At 47.9% G+C, this 25,681-nt stretch overlaps 1 protein-coding gene across 1 annotated transcript in view; it reads right to left on the minus strand.

Moving 5' to 3' along the window:
• Positions 1-25,681, minus strand: part of PPRC1 (PPARG related coactivator 1) — a gene marked incomplete in the record, with an annotated part of 41,395 nt that overhangs the window by 6,889 nt on the left and 8,825 nt on the right. The window contains 8 exon segments of the mRNA XM_077455665.1: positions 3,141-3,984; positions 6,956-7,026; positions 9,820-9,877; positions 12,369-12,422; positions 12,577-15,748; positions 17,922-18,002; positions 18,493-18,645; positions 20,038-20,160. Of these exon segments, the coding sequence (XP_077311791.1) occupies positions 3,141-3,984; positions 6,956-7,026; positions 9,820-9,877; positions 12,369-12,422; positions 12,577-15,748; positions 17,922-18,002; positions 18,493-18,645; positions 20,038-20,160 (4,556 nt within the window).

Consider the following 25,681-nt stretch of genomic DNA (forward strand, 5'->3'; position numbering starts at 1 on the left):
GGAAGGAAGGAAAAAATAGCTCCCCATTCCCTCCCCCCATAATCAAACAAATGTGAATGCACACACACTGAAACTGATCGCATAGCACATGACATATCGCTGCAAACATCAGAGCAACAGCAGTTATTTTAGGTGCCAAACCTCCTGGTCTAACTGTAAACAGGTAACCCGTAGACATTTAAAGCGTCACCTATTGAGATTTCAAGTCCCGTAGTTTGGTGCCATTCCCAGATGTGCGCAATTTTAAAGAGTAACATGTATGTGTGTGTATGTAATTTTTGTATGTAGGAGAGAAAAGTGTCAGACTAAGCCCAGTGTTGAAGTGGTTTTTAAAAAAGCATCCCCCCTAAAAAAAAAAAAAAAAAAAAAAAAAAAAAAGGATGCAGACACTGCAACTTTCCTCATGAGAACAGTGTACCAGGTGATAATGAACCAAACTGGACTCCCCCCAGCCAGGAAATGAGGCGGGACGCTATGGGACATGCTGCAGCTCTAGTACACATTAAGACTTAATGTATTTTTTGACAGCTTCAAACCGGCGTTTTTAAAAATGCCCATTTTGCCATGTTAGCATGCCGCGTTTTGCGCCTAGAAGCGTTTATTTAAGATAGCATATGACCCTCCCAAAGCCCAAAAACAGTGTTAATTTAACCATTTCAGTCATTTTGCGAGACCAGAGTGAGTAGCAGCAGTGTTACTTGTATCTACCTCAATTACGGTGCTTTTACTATGGATCCCATAATGAGCATGTGAGGGGAAAAAAAACGCTATTTTTTTAAAAATATTTCATTTTTAAATTGCAATTGATTGGTATTTGTTTATTCTTTTATTATCAGCTGTATATGCAATTTCATTTTTTTTATTAATTTGGTCTTTTTATGCAAATTTTAATATTTTTAATTAACCCCAACCATAACCCCCCCAACCCTAATGGGAAACCCCTAACCCCAACTTGTTCTTCAAGGGGAAAACCATAACCCCCTAACCGGAAAGCTTAACCCCAACTTGTTCTTCAAGGGGAAAACCATAACCCCCTAACCGGAAAGCTTAACCCCAACTTGTTCTTAAAGGGGAAAACCCCTAACCATAACCCCCCAACCCCAATGGGAAACCACTAAACCCAACTTGTTTTTCAATGGGAAAACCTTAACCATAAGCCGGAAACCCCAACCAGAAACTGCAACTTGTTCAAGGGGAAAACCCTAACCCTCCAACACTAATGGGAAACCTTAACCAGAAACCATAACACTTGCCATAACCCCCAACTTGTTCTTCAAGAGGAAAACTCTAACCCCCTAACCCTAATGGGAAACCCCAGCTTGTTCTTCAAGGGGAAAACCATAACCCCCTAACCGGAAACCTTAAACCCAACTTGTTCAAGGGGAAAACCCCTAACTGGAAACCCCAAGTTGTTCTTCAAGGGGAAAACCCTAACTGGAAACCATAACACTTACCATAACCCTAAATGTGTTCCAGGGGTAAACCCTAAATTTCATGCACATATCTTTGATCAAGTTGGGGGTGAAGCTCAATGGTGGGGGGGTCACCTGGTTGAAATCTAACATATGGGTCAAATTCCAATTCTACTTTGGCTAACAGCAATGCTAGCGGTGTATTGGCTTGGATCAGGTGCGGGCATCATCCCGGTATAACCCCCGGAAGCCGAGTACGCAGATGTGCGTACGCTCGGCGGGAAAGGGTTAAAAATGTGATTGCTTTGGGCAGGTGACCAGTCTTCATCAGAGACAAAAAGGGATCCATTGGACCCTACTGCCCTTGCTAACCAAAAAATAAAATAGGGGAAAAATAAAAGCATCTAGAAAAAAAAAAAAAAAAAAAAAAAACAACACCTTAAAAAAAAAAAAATATATATAAAAAAATAAATAAAAAAAAGTTGGCCTCCTTGAGGGTAGGGACTGATGGGAGTGTGCAATGTACAGGGATTGGGACAATTGTAGACACTCAGGTTGAACTGGATGGACTGGTGTCTTTATTCAACCTTAGTAACCATGCAAAATAAAATTATATATAAAAAAAAAAAATTAAAAGAAAAAAAAAAAGAAAAAGTGCTACAGTACCTAAAACTGCATCCAAAATTAAAATGTTTCCCCAATCCACCTGCAAAGTCCCACAAATATTTTTCCCACATGCACCACGGGAAGCGTGAAGATCAGCAGCTGAACGATCAAATTCAGCTGCTTAGCTTGAATAGCTTCACACGCCTGGTGGGGCACATGGGAGGAGGAACAGCAGCAGATCGGCTCTGTGATCTTCCATCCATGAAAGAAAGGGGGACAGGGGGTTAGAACGGTGCAGGCTCTGGGCTGTATGAAACACTCTCTCGGCCCTACAGCCAGTAACCCCACTGGGGTCCCTCAACAGTGGCGGAATGCCAGAGCCCAGCCGCAAATGCAAACTTTACAACCCTGGTAGTTCCGCCACTGCACAAATACCTGTTGATCCTGCCATGGACGTCCACTAATGCAGCTTTCTGTGATAACAAAGCTGCACTGCTCCCAAGTCCAGAGCAGAGTTGTCACCTCTCTCACGTAGGCTGTGTGCCCATTTGCACTACAGTGGGAGGAGAGAATGTTGCAGGGGGTGTGGTTATCAGCATTGTCATGCCTGTAGACCAGGGGTCTCAAACTGGTGGCCCTCCAGCTGTTGCGAAACTACAAGTCCCATGAGGCATTGTAAGGCTGACAGTTACAAGCACGACTCCCACAGGCAGAGGCATGATGGGACTTGTAGTTTTGCAGCAGCTGGGAGGGCCGCCAGTTTGAGATCCCCGCTGTAGAGTGTCAAACACCACCTGGCCCCACCCACTGCTGTCTGGATTGGAAGCACTGCCTCTGCTGCTGTGAGCTGCAGTGTCTGGGAGGGGGAAGCAGGCGAGACACAGTGAGGAAAATTCAGCTCAGCCAGAGAAGGTAAAAACGTTTTACCTTTTTCTCTCTATGTCTAGGTAGGCAACCTCAGTACTCCAGCTGTTGTGGCACTACAAGCCCCATGAGGCATTGCAAGCCTGACAGTCACATGAACAACCCCCAGGGACATGATGAGATGTGTAGTTTCACTACAGCTGGAGAGCCAAGGTCACCCCCCAACAAACAGTGAGTTCTATAAATCTAGACACTTACGTTCTCCTCCTCTTCATTGGGGGAGATCTTGAACGAGATCTTGAGGACGAGGAGGAGGATGAGGATGACGACGAAGATGAAGATGCAGAACGACTACCGCTAGAGCGCCCCCTCCACGTGGACTTCTGCGGACTAGGGGAATTCCTGAACTTCCTATAGCAGCGAAGGGACCTCCGGGACACGGAGGGCTTCTCACTCCTGACATCAGTTCTTTTCTCCCCCAACTCGCTGCGACAAGGCGAGGAGTCCGGGGACAATAACACTGAACCGGGGGGGATTTTCACTGCAGACTCCGATAGAACATTAGTCCTATGATCCAGGGGCTCATTGCTATCCTTCTGGATGTTTTCGCAGGGTGGGGGTACCGGATGGGCAGGGCCAGCACTGGCGCTCTGCTTGCCATTGACAGGAGGTACGTTGGCTGCGCTCTGCGCGGGGCACACGGTGTTCTGCGGTCGTTTGCTGAACTGCACGATGGGCTTGATGACGATATTCTGATGGTGCTTGACGTTCCAGCGCGACCCTTCTTCCCTCTGGGTCACGTCCACGCTGCTCTCTGCCGTCTCCGGAACCTTCTGTTGAAGGGTCGCCGAAAGGATGCAGTAATCGTGGTCGCCGGACCCCACGTGGACAGCCGGCAATACCGCGGATGGAGCCGATGGGAGGGTCCGGTTTCTCAGCTTGCTCTGCGGCAAAGGTTTTGGCTCGATGAGCTTTGCGGTCTTGAGTACCGAGGCACATGGCTTCTCCTGAGGGGTCACCGGCACGGGCTTGGACATCCCTGTTAGAGGTCGGCTGGTGGGCTTCCAAAGCTGATGCGGTGGAGTGGCCGGAGGGGTAAGACCTTCAGACAAAAAAAAAAACAAAAAAAAAAAAAAAACGGAGCTTTGTGTTAGAATGAAGTCAAGCTTAATGCTAAGACAGCTATGGAAAAACACATGTATGAGTTGACGCGGCTGCGCACTCCAAAATTTTTAAATTATGCAACGTTTGACTAAGTTTTGTATACTGTAGACAATCTTTAATAGAAATTTCCTGATATATCTCCTTAGAATAAAAAATCCTCCTGAAGAAGACCAGAATTGCAAAGGGTCGAAATGCATCTGGGTGTTCATGTGGATAACAATATTACTATGCAACTGTTAAAAAAAACAAAACAAACAAAACTATAGTTAGGATTTCCTTGGTGTATGGTTTGCCACGAGTGACTGTTTCCGTTTAGGTCACCAACCAGAACTTATATTCAATATTGATTGTACAATGAAATGTATTTTATGTTAAATAATTATCAAATACGGTTTTACAATATTTCGCTGCTAAAAAAAAACCTTTGGGGAAACTCTTCCACTTTTAAATGCCAAGACAGCTGAACAGGATTTACTGTTGTGATTGGCCACAGTTAAATCACATGGTACAGATGGCTTGTGATAACTGACCAATCACAATAGTACACAATGAAAGGCATGTAATACGAAGCCTTGCATTGAGTACAATGGTAATGTGATCTGCTGTGATTGGCCACCTGGTACCCGGCCGGTACAGTGATCTGTCACCAGGCGTGTCCGGTGGACATGGCGAGTGACAGATTGCATCGGAGCGAGGCCCGCGGAGCGTGCGATTTTGGGAGGACCTCATATGGCGTCCTTGCAGAACAGCGCTCCCGCCCAGATGTCATTGTACAATAAGTCGGACGGGAAGGCGTCAACTGGCTGCCACCCAGCCTATGGCAGATTGTCACCGAGGGCCAGCCTCTTGTCCCTCTGGGTGGAAGTCATACGACGTCGTCCTGAGCCACGATCTGCCACCAGTTGTGTGCACCAGCCAGCACCATGCGACTGCTGTAACCAATCACAGCAGGTCACATGACTGTTGTAAACAATGGGCGGCTTCCTTTCATGCCATCCAATGTCTACAATAGTGTTGCTAGCTGTAATTGGTCAGTGATCACATGCTACAGCATGGTCCAATTACAGCCCATCTGTATAATGTGGTCAGATGTGGCCAATCACAACAAATCAAACTGAATGAGTTATTTTTCCATTTAGTAAAATGCTTGCTTATAGCAATGAAATTCATTGCAAAAAAAAAATAAAAATAAAAACCACAACCCCTGATCACTTTCGCCAGAGTAGTACAATGCGTGCGTTATATATATATATATTTATTAAACGTCCCGGATGACTGCCACACTCGTTATATGACGCTGTACTGCACTAGCGACAGTAGGTTAAAAAAATTCAAATCTATTTTTCCAAAAAAATGGCCAAAAAAAAAAAAAAAAAAAACAGGCCATACTTCTTAAATACCTCAGACTGTCTACTTTCCAAAAAGTAGTCAATTGGGGGGGTATTTGTACTGTTCTGGAATTTTAAGGCCTCAATACATCAGGATTGATCGATCAGATCTATATCCCATGGTTTGTGAACTCTATAACTTTCCTACAGACTAATCTACACTGATTTGGGTTATTTGCACCAAAGAAAATGGAGCAGAATACAGTTTGGCCTAAATTTATAAAGATTATATGCAAAGTCTTATAAACAGAAGCAAAAGAAAAAAAAAATGTCATCCCCCCCTCTTTTTTTCGTCTTTTTTTCTCTTATATAGTAAAAAATAAAAACCGCGGTATTTAGTCACAGCGGTGATTAAATACCGCCAAAAAGCAAGCTCTATTTGTGTGGGAAAAAAAAAAAAAAAAGATACAATGTACAATGTTACATGACTGCATAATTGTCAAAGTGTGACAGCGCTGAAAGCTGAAAACTGGCCTAGGCAGGAAAGGGGGTGAAAGTGCCCGGTACTGAAGGGGTTGATATCACTAACCACTTCAGCCTCGGAATATTTGGCTGCTGAATGACCAGGCCATTTTTTGCTATGCGACGCTTTAACTGACAATTGCGCGGCCGTGCGGCACTGCACCCAAACAAAATTAACGTTTTTTACCCCCACAAATAGAGCTCTCTTTGGGTGTTATTTGATCATCGCTGCGATTTTTTTTGTGCTATAAACAAAAAAAAATATATATATATATAATTTTTTTTCTACTTTTGTGGCTATAATAAATATCCCCTTAAAAAAAAAAAAAAAAATATGCATTCTTCTACATATTTTTGGTAATAAAAAAATAAAATAAAGTCGCAATAAGCGTATATTGATTGGTTTGCACAAAAGTTATAGCGTCTACAAAATAAGGGATAGATCTATTTTTTTTTTTTACTAGTGAAGCTCTGCGATTTTTTTTATCGGGACTGAGACATTATGGTGGACGCATTTGACACTTTTAGGGACCATTGTCATAGCGATCAGTGCTATAAAAATGCACTGATTACTGTAAAAATGTCACTGGCCAGGGAAGGGCTTAACACTTGGGAGCGATCAAGGGGTTGTCAGGGGCTGACCTACAGAAAATGACGGATCGTCGTTTCTAGCCATTAGGAACTCACAATCTGTCTCTCCTCACAGAACAGAAAAGGGATTTGTGTTTACAAATACACCTCCCTGTTCTGCCTCTCGTACCGTCGGCCACGAGCATCCGCACCCCCGCAGTGCAACGGACGCGCGCCTGCTATCCCGCTTAAAGGAGCCAAAAGTACATCTACGACGGCTTGAGGGATCGTGCCGACCTGCCGCAGTATAACGATGGCGGCTGGTCGGCAAGCGGTTTAATTTAGCAGCATGGATATCGGGGGGGGGGGGGGGGGGGCGGGGGGGACGACTAACCGCTAAGACCGACTCGGAATCCGTCCCATTTTCCGGGATGGGATGCAAAGAAAAACCCACCAATGATATAGGGACCAACATTGCTGCCCACTCACCAGCTGTATTCACCAACTCCGGTGCCAGATGTTTCTCTGCAGGAGACTTCTTTGCCATTGGCTGCTCAGATCTGTCAAAAAGGATAAAAAAAAATTATTTATAAAAAAAATATATAAAAGTTCAGTTCCTATTCATAGACACCCCCTGTACCTGTGTAATCACATGGCAGCAAAGTGACGCCTGCTGCTCTGCCTGGCATGGACAAAGCAATAGATCCCTACTAAAGTGCATCAAATTCCAACATAAAAATCAAATATATTGCCACTTAACAGTCCTTAGCTGGCTGCATTCATTTTTTTTTTTTCTGGCTTTATTTTCAAAATGATGATCCTGCTACACCTCTATAGTGGTTCACTTTTCTCATCTACACCCTTCAATTACGGCCAATAGTCAAGATAGGTTCATACATAAACAATGAAAAACTGAAAAATACCACATTATGGCCACTAGATGGAGTTGAGGATCATAGGAAATAAATCTTAGCAATAGAAGAATTGTAACAATTCTAGTCAATCGAAGACCCGGCTTTTTCTGCCAATTCTTTGCTTACAAGTTTAAAACAGTATTTTTTGCTACAAAAATTATATAATATTTTTTTTTCTTGCTGCAGACCGAGGGCATAGGGTGCCCAACCTGCGGCCCTCCAACTGTTGCAGAACTACAAGTCCTATAAGACATTGCAAGGCTGACAGGTACAAGGCAAGACTCCCAAAAGCAGAGGGATGATGGAACGTGTAGTTCTGCAACAGCCGGAGGGCCGCAGGTTGGGCAGCCCATGCCCTAGGGCAGGGGTTGGCAAACCTCAGCCCCTCTAGCTGTGTCGAGACTACAAATACCATCGTGCCCCTGCCTCTAGGAGTCATGCCTGCGATTGTCAGGGTCTTGCAATGTCTCACGGGACACCATTTACATATGTGGGTACAACTTATGTATACGTTTGCTTCAGCACAGGGAGATTGGGACACTTTACACCGTGCCTCTAAAATTAGTTTTTTCTGCTCACTTTTTATTTATATTACAAGGAATGTAAAAAGCATCCCTTGTAGTAGTAGAAATAACGATGACATGGAAAGATCGGGGGGGGGGTGTAAAAATACTCAAACTCTCCTTTCCTTCAAAAGCAAAAAAAGAGGAGAGAAAAAAAAAAATAATAATAAAAGTTATCTTTTGCTTTAAAAAACTAAAATAAAAATTGTATGTTTTTGGGTTTAAAAACTTTAACATATGCAACTGTTGTTACTATGTTTCTATTACTAAGATATTTCCTATGATCCTCAACGCCATCTAGTGGCCGTAGTGTGGTATTTTTCTAATTCATTGTATTACCACTTGCTAAACGCAATGCGTATAAGTTGTTGTTTAAAAATGTAGTTTACCGAGGTTATGGTGTAGTCATCGGCCATAAATCCCATTTCCCCCCCTCCCCCCCAAACCAGGCTGGCTCTCATGAAAGTGGTTCGAACAGCTCATTAGCCACTGTATCGCTTTCAGAAGTCAGGGACACACCCCACCACTTGCTGTCGTTTCTCGGGCTTACCGGTTTCACCAGCGCGCCCATGAAACGATACGATGTTGCGGCCCGCCGGTCACAGAAGCGAACAGAAAACAAGACAGTCTCTGGTGGCTTCTGTGGCTTCGGAGGACCGGAGCGACCTCATGACATCACATCCGGTCTAGGGTTGAAGTAAACAATTTTATTGCAGCTTACCAATTCTAAGACCCCTTTCACACTGAGGCGCTTTGCAGGCGCTAGAACGCCAACAATAGCGACTGCAAAGCGCCCTGAAAGAGCCGCTGCTGTGTCTCCAATATATATATATATATATATATATATATACTGGCAGGAGACAATAAAAAAAAAAGTCCTGCTGGCAGCATCGTTTACATCGCTCCTGCCCATTGAAACCAATAGGCAGCGCGGCTATAGCGCCGGCATATCGCTGCTGCAGCAGCGCTTTGCAGTGGTTTTAACCCTTTCACGGGCACTAGCGGCAGGGATGGGGGGGGGGGGGGGGGGGGAGAGGAGTAGGAATGGTGTAAAGCTCCCCGCTAGTGGACACCCATGCAAGACTGAACACAAAAAAAAAAAAAAAAAAAAAATTGTGATATATATATATATATATATATATATATATATATATATATATATATATATATATATATCCCTTTCATAATTTTTTTTTTAGCGATATATTAAGTGTGTATATTTTATGAAAGAACAAAAAAAAAAAAAAAAAAAAGGATGAGTGTGTGTAATATATATATATATATATATATATATATATATATATATATATATATATATATATATATATATATATATATATATATATATATATATACATACATACATATACACAAACACACACACACTATCATTCTATCAGTCTCCTTCACAAAATATATAAACTGATAAAAAAATTATTATACAATATATCTATATCTCCATCCAACCCCCCCCCCCCCTTTCATAATAAAAAAAAAAATTGTATATGTTTTTATTATGAAGGGAATTATTTTTATCTCTATTTCCCCCCTACAGTCCCTTTCATTATAAATATACTCTAAAAATGTTATATATAGCTACTTTATGAAAGACTGAAACAGACTTTTTTGATACACAAACATTGAGAAATTATATATGCGTCTTTCATTATATATGCGTCTTTCATTATATATATATATATATATATATATATATATATATATATATATATATATATATATATATATATATATATATATATATATCCTCTACGGGGGAAAAAACAAACATTGCAAGCAGGAGAGAAGTATGGTGCTGGCATTGCGGAGCGCTGTGGTGGGTGTCTATGTCGAGCTGTAGGGTAACTCTCACACTTACCCCGAGCTTCCTACAGCCATTTTATCAGGACTGGGAGGAAGACGCTCCTCATCTTTAGCTGCAAAGAACCAAACGTGTTAAACTAATGAGAGCAAAAATCACACAAAGTCTTATCGAGAACAGCAAATCAGATCACAATGAGCTTTCCCTACAACGTCTCTATGGACATAGGAATCAAAATAATAACAAGTTTTGGGGGTCATTCCAATACAATCCATCCGTACCATTTATTTAATTCAACTTATTTCCATTTGCCATCTCTTCAAAAACTTGGACCACTTTCACACTGGGGCGGTGCGGGCATCAGTGGTAAAGCACCACTAGTTTTAGTGGCGTTTTACTGCTGTCCCAGCTAGCGGCCGAATAAAGATTTAATCAGGTCCGTGTTGTGGCGCTGTCGAATCGCTTTGGCAGCGCTGCCCATTCATTTCAATGGGCAGGGGAGGATCACAGGTGCCCGGGCTCCCACTTCCTCCCCTGGCACTGGAAAGAAGATCACCCCGCTCCCTACCCCTGCAATCTTCTGGGACATGTCACAGGTCCAAGAAGATTGCCCGGCCATTCACAGCGCGCGACCAGCTGTGAAGCCACAGCCGGGTGCCCACTGTTACAATACCGGTGCGGTATAGTAGCTGGCTCCTGCCGACAGCTCCGCTGTCCGACAGTTCTTAAAGTGGTGCAGTAACCAGGTGACATCACCAGATGGTCCCGCCCCTTGCGAGTTCATTGACGCAGCATGCCTGTGGTCTGGTGTGGTTCAGGAGGGAGGGGGGAGGGGTGTCTGGCTCAGAATGCTTTTTGTTTAGTGTTGGGTTCCAATAAAAATCCACAGACCTAAGGGCCTAGTATGGATTTGTGGTGGAGGGGGGACCCCATGCTGTCCCCCCCCCCCCTGAAATGTTATTGCCAGTAATTCTTTGGTTTACATTTAGCTGTCAGCAGGACACATGCCAACAGCTGAGAATGCCAGCTTCCCGACCCGCTCCAAAAAGTCACACCTGAAAACAGACCTGAATACCTGCACATGTATGAACCAAGCCCAAGTCAGTTCTATCGGAGGAGGAAGGAAGGGAAAGAGAGAGAGAGAAAGAGAAAGAAAAAGAAAGGAGAAGGAGGAGGAAGGAAAAGAAGGAGGGAGGAGGAAGGAAAAGAAGGAGGGAGGAGGAAGGAAAAGAAGGAGGGAGGAGGAAGGAAAAGAAGGAGGGAGGAGGAAGGAAAAGAAGGAGGGAGGAGGAAGGAAAAGAAGAAGGAAGGAGGGAAGGAAGGGAGGAAGGAGAAGAAGAATGAGGAGGAGGAGGAGGAGGAGGAGGAGGAGGAGGAGGAGGAAGGAAGGAAGGAAGGAAGGAAGGAAGGAAGGAAGGAAGGAAGGAAGGAAGGAAGGAAGGTTTCTTCCAAATTTTCATTTATATAAAATGAAAAAACCCTAGTGATCAAATACCAGCCAAAGAAAGCCCTTTGTGTGGGGAAAAAATAATAAAGGATATAAATCTGTTTGGGTATTGCGTTGTGTGACCGCACAATTACCAGTTAAATTAGTGCAGTGCTAAATTGTAAACAAATGGCCTGGCTATGAAGGGGGGGGGGGGGTAAAACCTTCCGGAGCTGAAGTGTTTAATATTACATCTCCAACGGGAAGAAAAGTCAAATTGTCAGCCAATAGCGTATTCTCTTTGGGTTCTACTTCAATTCCATGCTGGGTTCATAATGAGCTGCTAAACTGACCCCGGGGCATGTGGATTTGGGTCTGACCATGGACATCCCATCCCTAGGAAGGCCCCCTGATCCCTGTGGATTCATATGTTGCCGAGCAAGCTATTCCCAGTATGAGCCCAGTGCCAACTAAGCAAATTCTGCTCAGACAATGGGAACCACCAAAATCCTCATTCATGTCCCTAAGCAAGGCCATGGTCAGTGGTGCCAACCTACAAATAGAGACACATTAATGAGAGAACGGGACATTTGTATCTGGAATGCCCATAGAAACCCATTATACTTGCATGCTGGTTGCAGGGTCCATGGCTTGCTAGGTAATGAAACAGATCAGGGTGCAAACAACATAACCTGCACCTTTAAAGTTTCCCAAATAGTAAATGATATCCATGTATCCCGGCAGGTAACCCCAACCACCTGCCCTCCGGAAGCTTTTAATGCTGAACACAAATTAAATTTAGATTTTCTTCTTAACCGTGTGCCCAACAAGTGTATGCGTGCTGCTTTCGCTTACACACCTGGCTGGGTTTCTCCCCAAACTTTCCAGTTCTGAACGGCCAGCCAGAGCCTGAGTTTATAAACGATGCTGTGATTGGCCACAGCCAATCAGCAGGTATACAGGCAAAATAAATTGGCTGTAACCTGCTGACAAACTCGGGCTGTGGCCTAACGCAGCCCAGGCGGGGGGGGGGCGCGCGTGCACCAGAAAGCCAGCCATACGGGTACATCACCTAGCCTGAAGCTGCTGCCCCTTGCGGCAAATGTACTGTGAGCGGGCGGCAAGTGGATAAAGTCTAAAGCGGAAATAAAATATATTTTTGGCTTTGGACCAGGCTTACCCTCAGACTTTTCAAACTCCTCCAGCAAGCTTGTCAGATCAGATGCTTCAATGCCTTAAAAGAAAAAAAAAAGAAAAAAATAAAATAAATATATATATTTATATTACACAAATACACACACATTATATATATATATATATATATATATATATATTCAATAGGAGGACAAAGACCAACGCTTTGCCTTCAACCGTACAGAAAGAATTACCTGTGTCAATAGCAAAACCTTCGGCCTGCTCCTTTTGATTAGAAACAAGTAAATTCGGAGTTAAAGCCACGGAAGGGGTGCAAAGTGCTTCAATCGGAGGGAGGACAGACGCCTGAACTGGTTTTTCACCGACCGTAGAAGACGGTAAGGTTTTAGCCTCTTTTGCAGGGGTGCTTGTAGACACTTCAAGCTTTGGTTGCTCAGCAGTCAAGGCCGAAGGTTTGACTATAGCCGGTATGGGGTGGCCTTGTGCATTGCCACCACTGGCCTTCTCAGCCTCGGCCGACTTTAATACGGCGACCTCAGCAGGATTTTCAGTCTTCTGAGCAGACGAGAGAAGTGGCGGCTTTATCTGAAATCCACACTTTTGAGCCTTCTTTAGAATTTCCATGATTTTGATGACCACCTCATTGGCAGATTTTAGGTCGGGGATGGAAAGGCTTGCCTTCTTCGGCTCTGCCGCCACAGAAGTCTCCACTTGCGCCAATGGAGAATCAGATTTCTTAACCTCTGAACAAACTTGTGATCCGTGTTTAGAATGCAAATTCATATTTTTAATTTTAACGGATACACCGGATTTATTACCATCTGGTGCTTCAGCCATTTTTCGATCCTTCTTTCCACTTTTACTATCCTCGGCTGACTTTTGTTGCTTCTGAGGGCTACATACCCCAGGTGGGACGGCAGCGTTCTGTGGGATCTTCTGATCGGGTACTCCAAGCTGACCTCCCGTATTGAAAGGAACAGGCGCTTCAGGCATCCCTTGGGGAATCGGAGGATTTGACCAATAAGGCGGTGGCAGGCCAGAAGCCCAAGCATTAGGGTGCACAGGACCCATCGCAATGGGGGGTGGGGGAAACGGAGGCCAGCTCATCATCGATGGAGGCGGCTGCATGGGCATCATTGGAGGTAGGGTGCTGGGAAACTGAGGAACTGCTGACATAGGCGGCACACCGGGGTAATAGGGCTGCTGCGAAGGTACAGCTGGCCATACAGGTGGATAGAATGGAGGTGGAACATTCTGCTGTGCCAGCATCATAGGGGGCAGGGTAGTATCCATGATAGGAAAGGATGGTTCCTCAGTTAATTTTTGTGGAAAGTCTTCCCGAATGGCCACTGGTGCTACAGGTACAGTGGGCGGCAATATACTGGAGGTGGCTGGAGCAACTTGTGCACAGCCGCTTTCCGGCCAAGTTGGGTTTGGCTTTTCCTGTAGAGTTGGTTTATCTGTCTTTGCAGGCCCAAGCAAGCATGGAAGTTCTGCCAACTCTGTTGGTGGCTCAGGAATAGAAGGCCACTTGCTGCAAGATGAGCTTTCAGGCTCTCGCTCAGGGTTAGGTTTTCGGGTCTGAAGTCTTTTCCTGTATTCGGTTAGACTAAGTGACTTGGGCTTGGACTCCTTTACTTGCTGCGCCGTTTCGTTGGGTTCCATACTAGATGTATCCTCAGAGTTTGCATCAGCAGCTGCAGAAACATCACCGTGGGCCTCGCTTTTATCACCGGGGACACACTCCTGAGCCACATCTGGCTGCGAGCTCAGCTCTCCGGACTTGTCATTTTTCTCCAAGACATGATTAACTCCAGCCTCCATGTTACATGTGGGCTGTTCTGTCTCTACAGATATAGGTTTTTCCGCTTTTTTATTATTTTCCAAGTTAACTTTTTTCTCTGGGATATCAATGCTAGGGCGAGACCTTGCCTTGTTGCGTGGCATTTTAGAGGAACGAAGTTCCAACTGTGATTCAACAACCTGATCCAAGGTCTTGGTTAAGAAGTCAGACTCCTGCAGTGAAGGATTACTCGATCGGCTTGCAGCAGTTTGAGCAGTGTTTGGTGGGGAGACAATTTCCAGCACCTCTTGTGGTGGTTTGACTTCACCGGCACCTTTATTTTTGCTTTTAGCTTTTGACTTTGAGCTTTTGAGATGCTTATCTTTGGTAGACTTTTTTCCTTTCAACACCTTTTCCTTGTCTGGAACGATCAGGTCTTCATTTTTGGGCTTCCAGTTAAAATTTTTTGAGGCATCTGTATCAGCTGGAGCTTTATGATCCAAAACATCGACAGTTCCTTTGGCATTCAAGGATCCAGTAGACATCTTCTCCTCTTCTGGCGCGGCCTCCATAATTTTGTCTTCCAACGGCGCAACCTCCATAATTTTGTCTTCCAACGGCGCGGCCTCCATAATTTTGTCTTCCAACGGCGCGGCCTCCATAATTTTGTCTTCCAACGGCCCGGCCTCCATAATTTTGTCTTCCAACGGCGCGACCTCCATAATTTTGTCTTCCAACGGCGCGACCTCCATAATTTTGTCTTCCAACGGCACGGCCTCCAGAATTTTGTCTTCCAACGGCACGGCCTCCATAATTTTGTCTTCCAGCGGCACGGCCTCCATAATTTTGTCTTCTACTGGCACGGCCTCCATAATTTTGTCTTCTACTGGCACGGCCTCCATAATTTTGTCTTCTACTGGTTTACTCTCCATAATTTCATCCTCTATAGATTTCGCAGATTGTTTCAGCAATTCTTCGTCTTCCATTAGTTCAACATTCTTCTCATAATTGACATCCACCTCTGGAACACATTGCTCCAAGGAGGACTCGAGTGCGAGCAGAAATTGGGGTTGCCTATCCACACCCGCTAAAGTGTTGAGCATGAGAACATCATCTTTTGAAGACTGGACATACATCTCCTCCCCTGGGTCTTCCACCATTATTGGAACTTTAATTGATTCTCCATGATCGGACACAATTTCCAGAAAAACCCCGTCCTCGTCCAAGATGTTCTCATCTTCAGGATCTAGACAAACCGTTATAGCCGGCAGGCAGTATGGGTGCATGTACTTCACTAGATCGGAAAGAGGGACATTTTCGGTATTAATGATGCAGGGGGTGCCATGCTTCATAAGTCTGTCGTTATCATAATCGACAATTTCATCTTCGGGATCTAAGGAAGAGTCATTGTCCGCAGGCAGTAAGTTGGGACTCTGTGATTGGTTCTTCTCTGAGAGGGAAAACTCCTCCTCTTCTCCATCGCTTCGCTGTTGGATGCGCTCTGTCCTTGCTCTGCGAGGTACATACGCTCTAACGCTTTTGTGTCTGGTGCGTCTCATTGGGGTGGAGGTGATGTTTTCCGGAAAGAGATCCCAGTTTGGGCCAGGACAGCGAATATCAACCTGGGAGAAAATACAAAAAGCAAAATCTTAATTCCTAATCCCTTATAATATGACAAAAAATGCTCCAGTTGGGACATGTATAAAAAAAAAAAAAAAAGGCCATGTAACCACCTTATTAAAACATTACAGGGAAGACGACGACGAGGACGGAGGGAGGGAGGGAAAGACCGACAACGAGGGGGGGGGGGGGGGGGGAGAGAAGAGACGACGAGGGGGGGGGGGGGGAAGAGAAGAGACGACGAGGAGGGGGGGGGGGGGAAGAGAAGAGACGACGAGGAGGGGGGGGGGGGAAGAGAAGAGACGACGAGGAGGGGGGGGGGGGGAAGAGAAGAGACGACGAGGAGGGGGGGGGGGGGAAGAGAAGAGACGACGAGGAGGGGGGGGGGGGGGAAGAGAAGAGACGACGAGGAGGGGGGGGGGGGGAAGAGAAGAGACGACGAGGAGGGGGGGGGGGGAAGAGAAGAGACGACGAGAGGGGGGGGGGAAGAGAAGAGACGACGAGGAGGGGGGGGGGGGGGGAAGAGAAGACGAGGAGGGGGGGGAAGAGAAGAGAAGACGAGGAGGGGGGGGGGGAAGAGACGACGAGGAGGGGGGGGGGGAAGAGAAGAGACGACGAGGAGGGGGGGGGGGGAAGAGAAGAGACGACGAGGAGGGGGGGGGGGGGGAAGAGAAGAGACGACGAGGAGGGGGGGGGGGGGAAGAGAAGAGACGACGAGGAGGGGGGGGGGGGGGAAGAGAAGAGACGACGAGGAGGGGGGGGGGGGAAGAGAAGAGACGACGAGGAGGGGGGGGGGGAAGAGAAGAGACGACGAGGAGGGGGGGGGGGGGGAAGAGAAGAGACGACGAGGAGGGGGGGGGGGGAAGAGAAGAGACGACGAGGAGGGGGGGGGGGAAGAGAAGAGACGACGAGGAGGGGGGGGAAGAGAAGAGACGACGAGGAGGGGGGGGAAGAGAAGAGACGACGAGGAGGGGGGGGGGGGAAGAGAAGAGACGACGAGGAGGGGGGGGGGAAGAGAAGAGACGACGAGGAGGGGGGGAAGAGAAGAGACGACGAGGGGGGGGGGGGGGGGGGGAGAGAAGAGACGACGAGGAGGGGGGGGAAGAGAAGAGACGACGAGGAGGGGGGGAAGAGAAGAGACGACGAGGAGGGGGGGAAGAGAAGAGACGAGGAGGGGGGGGGGGGGGAAGAGAAGAGACGACGAGGAGGGGGGGGGGGAAGAGAAGAGACGACGAGGAGGGGGGGGGGGGGAAGAGAAGAGACGACGAGGAGGGGGGGGGGGAAGAGAAGAGACGACGAGGAGGGGGGGGGGGGGGGAAGAGAAGAGACGACGAGGAGGGGGGGGGGGGAAGAGAAGAGACGACGAGGAGGGGGGGGGGGGAAGAGAAGAGACGACGAGGAGGGGGGGGGGGGGGAAGAGAAGAGACGACGAGGAGGGGGGGGGGAAGAGAAGAGACGACGAGGAGGGGGGGGGGGGAAGAGAAGAGACGACGAGGAGGGGGGGGGGGGGAAGAGAAGAGACGACGAGGAGGGGGGGGGGGGGAAGAGAAGAGACGACGAGGAGGGGGGGGGGGGAAGAGAAGAGACGACGAGTGGGGGGGGAGGAAGAGAAGAGACGACGAGTAGGGGGGGGGGGGAGGAAGAGAAGAGACGACGAGTAAGGGGGGGGGGGGGAGGAGGAAGAGAAGAGACGACGAGTAAGGGGGGGGGGGGGGGAGGAAGAGAAGAGACGACGAGTAAGGGGGGGGGGAGAGAAGAGACGACGAGGAAGGGGGGGGGGGAAGAGAAGAGACGACGAGGAAGGGGGGGGGGGAAGAGAAGAGACGACGAGGAAGGGGGGGGGGGGGGAAGAGAAGAGACGACGAGGAAGGGGGGGGGGGGGGGGGAAAGAGAAGAGACGACGAGGAAGGGGGGGGGGGGGAAAGAGAAGAGACGACGAGGAAGGGGGGGGGAGAGAAGAGACGACGAGGAAGGGGGGGGGGGGGAGAAGAGACGACGAGGAGGAGGGGGGGGGAGGATTCAGAGCCATGAAAGATTAGGAACACTCTACATTTGTGGCACACCAATGTTATACTGTACTTGATGACACCTGGTGGAAAATGTGCACCTATTGCAAAGATATACAAATACCATTTTTTTTTTTTTTTGCCTTGACACACCCTTTAAGAGTCTCACCTTGGTATAATTAACCCAACGTGGGTCATCCACTGAAGGGATCTCTCGATCGGGTGGTGTACGGGATAGACTGAGAAATCTCTGTAAATTGAGAGAAAAAAAAAAAAAAAGTCAGCTTCATGAATAAGATTATGGATCATCGTCTCCCACAATCCCAGCACACACTGATGTGGAGTGTAATGACAACACACTTATGACAACTGGACTGCCTACAGCACTCCGGGTTCAGGATGGTCACATGGTGTCTGGTAATTTAGGAGGTAGTGGTCATCCTCTGCTGGATGCAGAAACCCCTCATTGCCCGTTCAGGTCCCTCCACAATGCTCTTGGAATTTGGGAGATGATAGAAAACCACAAATGCAAAGAGCCCATATTAATAAGGGACATGAACTTTTTGCTGGGCCTGTGAACTCAGAACAGGAACTCAATTCTCTTCTTGAGAAGGCCCATCTTTAATGTCTGGCAGGAGGAGACCATGTGATCCAAGGTGCTCAGGCTGGGGACTCCTATATCTTCCCTATTCATCTGGGTCATGACAGATCCACCAGAAAAAGGATTTGCACAGACTCACCGAGCAGCCGTCCCGATCCTTTGGCGACGCCAGAAGTTCCGTATCTGGGATGGAGTCAAACGGTGACATGTTTTCATCGTCCGCGTTGTCCAAGATCTCAGTCAGGGCCGTCAGAAGGGACAGCTCGTTTGCCTCATCAAAGTGGCCTTTGTTCTGCAAAGATCAAAATCAACGGGTTACAAACAACCCAACCAAACCTTACATAGGGATGGTATAAAAGCCCAGGAGTGACAGGTGTAGCATACGCCTCCCACCAGTACACATGTATAAGAGAATTAGCATACAGGGCCGTATGCACCCTCCCACAGACTGTGGTACCAAAAAAAAAAAAAAAAAAGTAAGTGTGTGTGTATGTGTGTATATATATATATATATATATATATATATATATATATATATATATATATATATATATATATATATATATATATATCCAACAGTTTGCTTACAACATGAGGGTAGACAGTTCAGCTATAATACAGGAGGGATCAGAGGATCTAGAGCTTACAATCTAGAAATCATTTATAAAAAACATTGATCAGACAAGGGAGAAAGATGCATAAACATGGTTTACAAACATTGATCAGGCGGCAGGGGAGAAAGATGCATAGAAACATGGTTTATAAACATTGATCAGACAGGAGTGACAAGTAACATTGTTTATAAACATTGAGCAGAGATAATGTTAGAGAGATACAAAGTAACATTATCTCTCTGATCAATGTTTATAAACCATGTTACTTTGTATCTCTCTATGTCTGATCAAAGTAACATGGTTTATAAACATTGATCAGACAGGAGAGACAACAGTAACTGTTTTATAAACATTGATCAGAGAGATAATGTTACTTTGTATCTCTCTAACATTATCTCTGATCAATGTTTATAAACAATCTTACTTTGCATCTCATCTCCTGTCTGATCAAAGTAACATTGTTTATAAACATTGATCAGGCAGAAGATGCAATGTTACTTTGATCAGACAGGAGATTGAGAGATACAAAGTACTATTGTTTATAAACATTGATCAGAGGGAAGATGGCGTGATACAAAGTAACATTGTATCTCTCCATCGCCTGTTTGATTGATGTTTATAAACAATGTTACTTTGTATCTTCTGCCTGATCAATGTTTATAAACAAAGTAACATTATTTATAAACATTGTAGCTCCTGTCCAATGTTTATAAACAATTTTGCTTTGTTTATTAACATTGATTAGGTGAAAGTGTAACATTGATATGGTGTAACATTGTTTATAAACAAACAGGAGATGGAGCGATACAATGTTACTTTGTATCCATCTCCGGTCTGACCAATATTTATGAATGTTACTTTGTATTTCTACATCCTATCTGTGCAACGTTCATAAACTTTTTACAAGATTTTACAGGGAAAACTCATGTACATAGAATCTTCTGGGTAGATGAGATGAACAGCGATGTCTCTTTAGTATCTTACAATACGTTGAACAAGTCAGTAAGTGGGCGGTTCCTTTATGAAAGGCCGCTATGAGCTCTGTGGTAGTAGGAGCCTGGGAGTCGTACCTCTGTCTGAGCTCCGCTGTCATCAATGATGGAAATGATGGAATTGTCTATGTAACCCTGGAGGGTTCCCAGGATGCCCACATCCAGGTCAGAGAGGCCATCGTCCTCATCCAGGTCACTGCACTGAAAGAGAAAATATGAGATATTATACACGGATACCGGAGACAGGAAATGAGGGGAAATCCAGACATTGTGTGGACAGGAAGTAATGGAAAGTCTCCCCAAAAGTAAAGTACAAAACAAAGCTGACTGCATGCAGAGCACAGCACAGCGTACATTACCATCTGTGTGATCCCCCAACAACAAACGTCTCTTATATGTGAAATATACAACTGAAAGGTCATCACGTCTGAGGATGTGTAATATATGAAGTATTCTTTAGTTTATAGGAGCTTTAATGTGACAGAGCATCTAGCTTAGGAGGTGCCCAACACGTGCCCCATGGGGCGCATCTTTCCGAGTGGCTGTTTGTGAGGGGCGCATCATGCCCCCCCCCCCATACTCTGGGCTCTCCCAAAAAGGCCCCCCCCACACACACTCAGGGGGCCCTCCCCAAGGGGTCCTAGGTCCACACACACACACACGGGGACCTCCCGGGGGTTCTAGGTTCACTACAAGGTCTCCTGGGTCCTAACACTCGAGGGGCCCTCCAAGGGGTCCTAGCTTCACACATCCACATTCAGGGGGCCCTCCCTGGGGTTCTGGGTTCACTCCCCAAGGGGTCCTAGGTCCACACGGTGGGACCTCTCCTAGGTCCACCGCCCCCCCCCACACGCACTCAGGGGGACCTCCCTGGGGTTCTGGGTTCACGCCAAAGGGTCCTAGGTCCAAACACCCTGGGGGGGGCCCTGCCAAGGGGTCCTAGGTCCAAACACCCTGGGGGGGGGGGGGCTGCCAAGGGGTCCTAGGTCCAAACACCCTGGGGGGGGAGGCCTGCCAAGGGGTCCTAGGTCCAAACACCCTGGGGGGGGGGGGCCTGCCAAGGGGTCCTAGGTCCAAACACCCTGGGGGGGGGGCCTGCCAAGGGGTCCTAGGTCCAAACACCCTGGGGGGGGGCCTGCCAAGGGGTCCTAGGTCCAAACACCCTGGGGGGGGGGGGGGGGGCCTGCCAAGGGGTCCTAGGTCCAAACACCCTGGGGGGGGGGGCCTGCCAAGGGGTCCTAGGTCCAAACACCCTGGGGGGGGGCCCTGCCAAGGGGTCCTAGGTCCAAACACCCTGGGGGGGGCCATGCCAAGGGGTCCTAGGTCCAAACACCCTGGGGGGGGCCCTGCCAAGGGGTCCTAGGTCCAAACACCCTGGGGGGGGCCCTCCGAGGGTTCTGCACCACCACATTTGAGCCACTCACTCCAGAGAGGTCTCTGGGCCCACACTCAAGGTCTCTCCTCCCCCCCCATATGGTCCACTGCTGATCTATCCACTTGCCTGGAGTGAATGCATTCTGAAAGCTCCCCCGACTTGTCCCCCATAAAGCTGCATAAAGTTGGCAACAAAAAACCTGCAGAATTCACGGGTCAGACTGAGCATGTGCAGAAATGGAAGAAAGAAATGGAAATAAAAAATAAAATAAAAAAGCGGACACTACAATATCACAAAGTCCTTCCCTTCCTGCACCACACAACATGCTGCACTGAGACCGCCTGAAAATTGATGCAACTTGTCCCTCGGCGGCTCGTCTCCGCAGCCGACGGACAGGAAAAACCCGTCAGACCGGAGAGGACAAACCCTCAACGGCAACATCTGTAACAACCCAAATCCTCTTCAGCTAGTAAAAATCGTTTGAGCTCAGCAATCCAATACAAGCCGAGGTGTGCGATCCGCATTCAGAGGAAGGATCCAATAGAGTCCCGACCCAATAAAGAGCCCGTCACTGCCCTGGGCACCAAAACCACCCACACAACTCGCTAATAAAAATGTACATACAGGCCGAAAAGTTGGTCTTATCCCGAATAAGATCAAAGATGCATGGAGAATAAACGCAGATCAAAGAGGCGTGCATTATCTTTACAAATATTAGGAACTACACAGGAACCGCACTCCGATTGGTAGAATTTTAAATCCCCCCCCAGAATATATTATTAAAAAAAAAAAAAAAAAAAGTATATATATATATATATATATATATATATATATATATATCTATCTATCTATATCTATATCTATATCTATATCTATATCTATATCTATATCTATATCTATATCTATATCTATCTCGGCAATGGAATCTGCAGTTCATGATTCGTCTATTGTGCGCTCCATTACTCAATGTATGGAGAGCCAACCGCGTGAGCGGCAATTCACAATATAAAAAAGGGAGACCGTCCAAGTACAATAAATGAGGGTCTCGCTTGTAGGAGGTCACATGATTCATCTTCTCCTCGGTAAAATAAAAAATAACTATCCAAATGACTCAGAGGAAATGATTGGTTGCTACAAAAATTACCTTTTCTCATTCTTCCAAAAATATATAAAAAAAAAAAAAAAAAAAAAAAAAAAAAAAACACACACCACACTAAACTCCTCCACCCCTTTCTATAGGTGATGGTTTACCCCTCTGCTAAACCACCACAAGTTCCAGCATGTCCTCGAGTATTCTCTGCAGGGAGCCGCATTCCACACCCGCTCAATGTGCCGAGCAACAATGGATGAGGAGGAATCTAATTAGGGCTCATCAGGCTGCTAAACAAAATACGGCTCGGGGGAGGGGGGCGCATGGGTTGCATAAGGTCAGTAAATGTAACTATCAATCCCCCCCCCCCCCATCATCATGCCAGGGTGAGAGGTGCAATCCTGGTCTCCGACCTGCCCTTTAACCATTCGCTTACCGGGCACTTATACCCCCCCCGCCCTCCTGCCCAGACCAATTTTCAGCACTTTGAATGACAATTGCACGGTCATGCAACACTGTACTCAAATTACATTTTTTTTTTTAATCTTGTTTTACCCACACAAATAGAGCTTTCTTTTGGTGGTATTTAATCACCAGCTGGGGTTTTATTTTTTTGCTAAAGAAAATAATTTTTGGAAAAAAAAAAAAAAAAAAAAAAAAAAAAGTTTCATAGTTTGGTATAAAATGTTGCAGGGGCCCTGATTGGTGACATTTATAGGTGGCACTGGCAGGTGGGCACAGATGACATTGCACGATCAGGACTGATGTCCCTCTCACAGCCGCCGGTGATCAGCTTTTTTTTTTTCCCCTCCTCGCGCTACCAGCGTGAGGAAAAAAAAAAAAAAAGCCAATTACCAATTCTCGGTTACATCACGTGATCAGCTGTCATGGGCTGACGGCTGATCACGTGGTAAAGGTCGGGATCGCCACCTTACTCCAATCAGCCGAGTCTCAGACTCGCTGATCACAGAGCACACCGGCAGCGCCCTGCAGGGGGGGCACATAGGCCGCTCGGGCACGGGAGGATGTCTATGCCAGGAAGTACAGTAGGGTTTATGGCCACGTGACTGCCGTTATTGGCTGTCACGCGATCGGAAAAGTCCTGATCGCAAGCAGCAATTGGGAACTTTCCGTGGTCCCCCCCCCCCCCCCCAAGGAAGACAAGGTGGGAAGAGGGGCCCCCCCCAGCGAGGACAAGGTGGGAAGAGGGGGCCTCCCCCCCCCCAAGCGAGGACAAGGTGGGTGGGAAGAGGGGGCCCCCCCCCCCCCCCAAGCGAGGACAAGGTGGGTGGGAAGAGGGGGCCTCCCCCCCCCCCCCAAGCGAGGACAAGGTGGGTGGGAAGAGGGGGCCTCCCCCCCCCCCCCCCCAAGCGAGGACGAGGTGGGTGGGAAGAGGGGGCCTCCCCCCCCCCCCCCCAAGCGAGGACGAGGTGGGTGGGAAGAGGGGGCCTCCCCCCCCCCCCCAAGCGAGGACGAGGTGGGTGGGAAGAGGGGGCCTCCCCCCCCCCCCCCAAGCGAGGACGAGGTGGGTGGGAAGAGGGGGCCTCCCCCCCCCCCCCCAAGCGAGGACGAGGTGGGTGGGAAGAGGGGGGCCTCCCCCCCCCCAAGCGAGGACAAGGTGGGAAGAGGGGGCCTCCCCCCCCCAAGCGAGGACAAGGTGGGAAGAGGGGGCCTCCCCCCCCCAAGCGAGGACAAGGTGGGAAGAGGGGGCCTCCCCCCCCCCCCCCCCCAAGCGAGGACAAGGTGGGAAGAGGGGGCCTCCCCCCCCCCCCAAGCGAGGACAAGGTGGGAAGAGGGGGCCTCCCCCCCCCCCCCAAGCGAGGACAAGGTGGGAAGAGGGGGCCTCCCCCCCCCCAAGCGAGGACAAGGTGGGAAGAGGGGGCCTCCCCCCCCCCCCAAGCGAGGACAAGGTGGGAAGAGGGGGCCTCCCCCCCCCCCCAAGCGAGGACAAGGTGGGAAGAGGGGGACTCCCCCCCCCCCCAAGCGAGGACAAGGTGGGAAGAGGGGGCCTCCCCCCCCCCCCCCAAGCGAGGACAAGGTGGGAAGAGGGGGACTCCCCCCCCCCCCCCCAAGCGAGGACAAGGTGGGAAGAGGGGGACTCCCCCCCCCCCAAGCGAGGACAAGGTGGGAAGAGGGGGACTCCCCCCCCCCCCCCCAAGCGAGGACAAGGTGGGAAGAGGGGGACTCCCCCCCCCCCCCAACCGAGGACAAGGTGGGAAGAGGGGGCCTCCCCCCCCACCCAAGCGGAAAGAACTAAGCCAGAAGGTATCGGTTTTCGAGTACCTGTGAAAATGCTTGGTATCGGGCGTGCAACCCTAGCGACTGTACTGTCTCCCTTTTGTGTTGTAAAGCGCTGCGTAAACTGTTGGCGCTATATAAATCCTGAATAAAAAATAAATGATAATGATATTAATACAGCCACCTCTACAAACCTCAGTCACAATACAGATGTACACTGTATTCCCCGGGATCTCTCCGAGGTGCAACAAGGTAACAAAGTAACACATTTTTTATCTTTTGCACAGTTTTGGGATGGGGCCCTTTGTAAATGAGTTTTTTGCCATTTTACTTAAAAGTTCATAGGACTTGGGAGGTCCACAACAGCTGGAGTGCCGCGGTTGCCCACTCTTGGTGTGCCTTATGAACAACTGAGTAAGAGAAATCAGGCGTCCTCCACAGACAGCTGTTTCTTTGGTTCGGGTCAAGAACTAAAAAGGGGAAGTGCAGAGAAGATGCACATTGGCTGGCAGGACTGGTTCCCTCCTGCAGACAGAGGTGATTGCACAATGACATCTTGACCACCGGTATCTGGTCATTGGCGGGGTATTGGAGAAAGCCCTCTATGCACATGCAAAGGGAACACAGCTGGGTTGCTCACAATCTCTCCCCCCCCCTCCCCCAGGGCTTCCATTGATGCAAGTTTGCAAAACCTGTTCTGGGCACATTCCATTCACCATATCAGAACTGAACGCTGACCATCAAGCTGCCCCCATCAGGATGACACCTATCCCCCCTTCTGCACGATGAACAACCCCCCTGGCCTAATGTTAACAATGTGTCCACTTCTAATCTGACCTCAAGAACACTAAAAATTATTAACTGTGATCTCATATAGCATGCCTTACCGGGCCCAGACATTACTACCGGGGCTCCATAGAGCCAAAGGGTTCCTCTGGAAGTGGTCAGGAGGCTCCTTGAGGAGGGAGCATTGGCTTGGTGGTACCGGACAGTAACAGTGAGGTAGGACCAGTGAAGTC

The sequence above is a fragment of the Lithobates pipiens genome, unplaced genomic scaffold, assembly GCF_037356315.1.
Source record: "Lithobates pipiens isolate NorthernLeopardFrog02 unplaced genomic scaffold, aLitPip1_a1.2 Scaffold_25, whole genome shotgun sequence".
Lineage (NCBI taxonomy): Eukaryota > Metazoa > Chordata > Amphibia > Anura > Ranidae > Lithobates > Lithobates pipiens.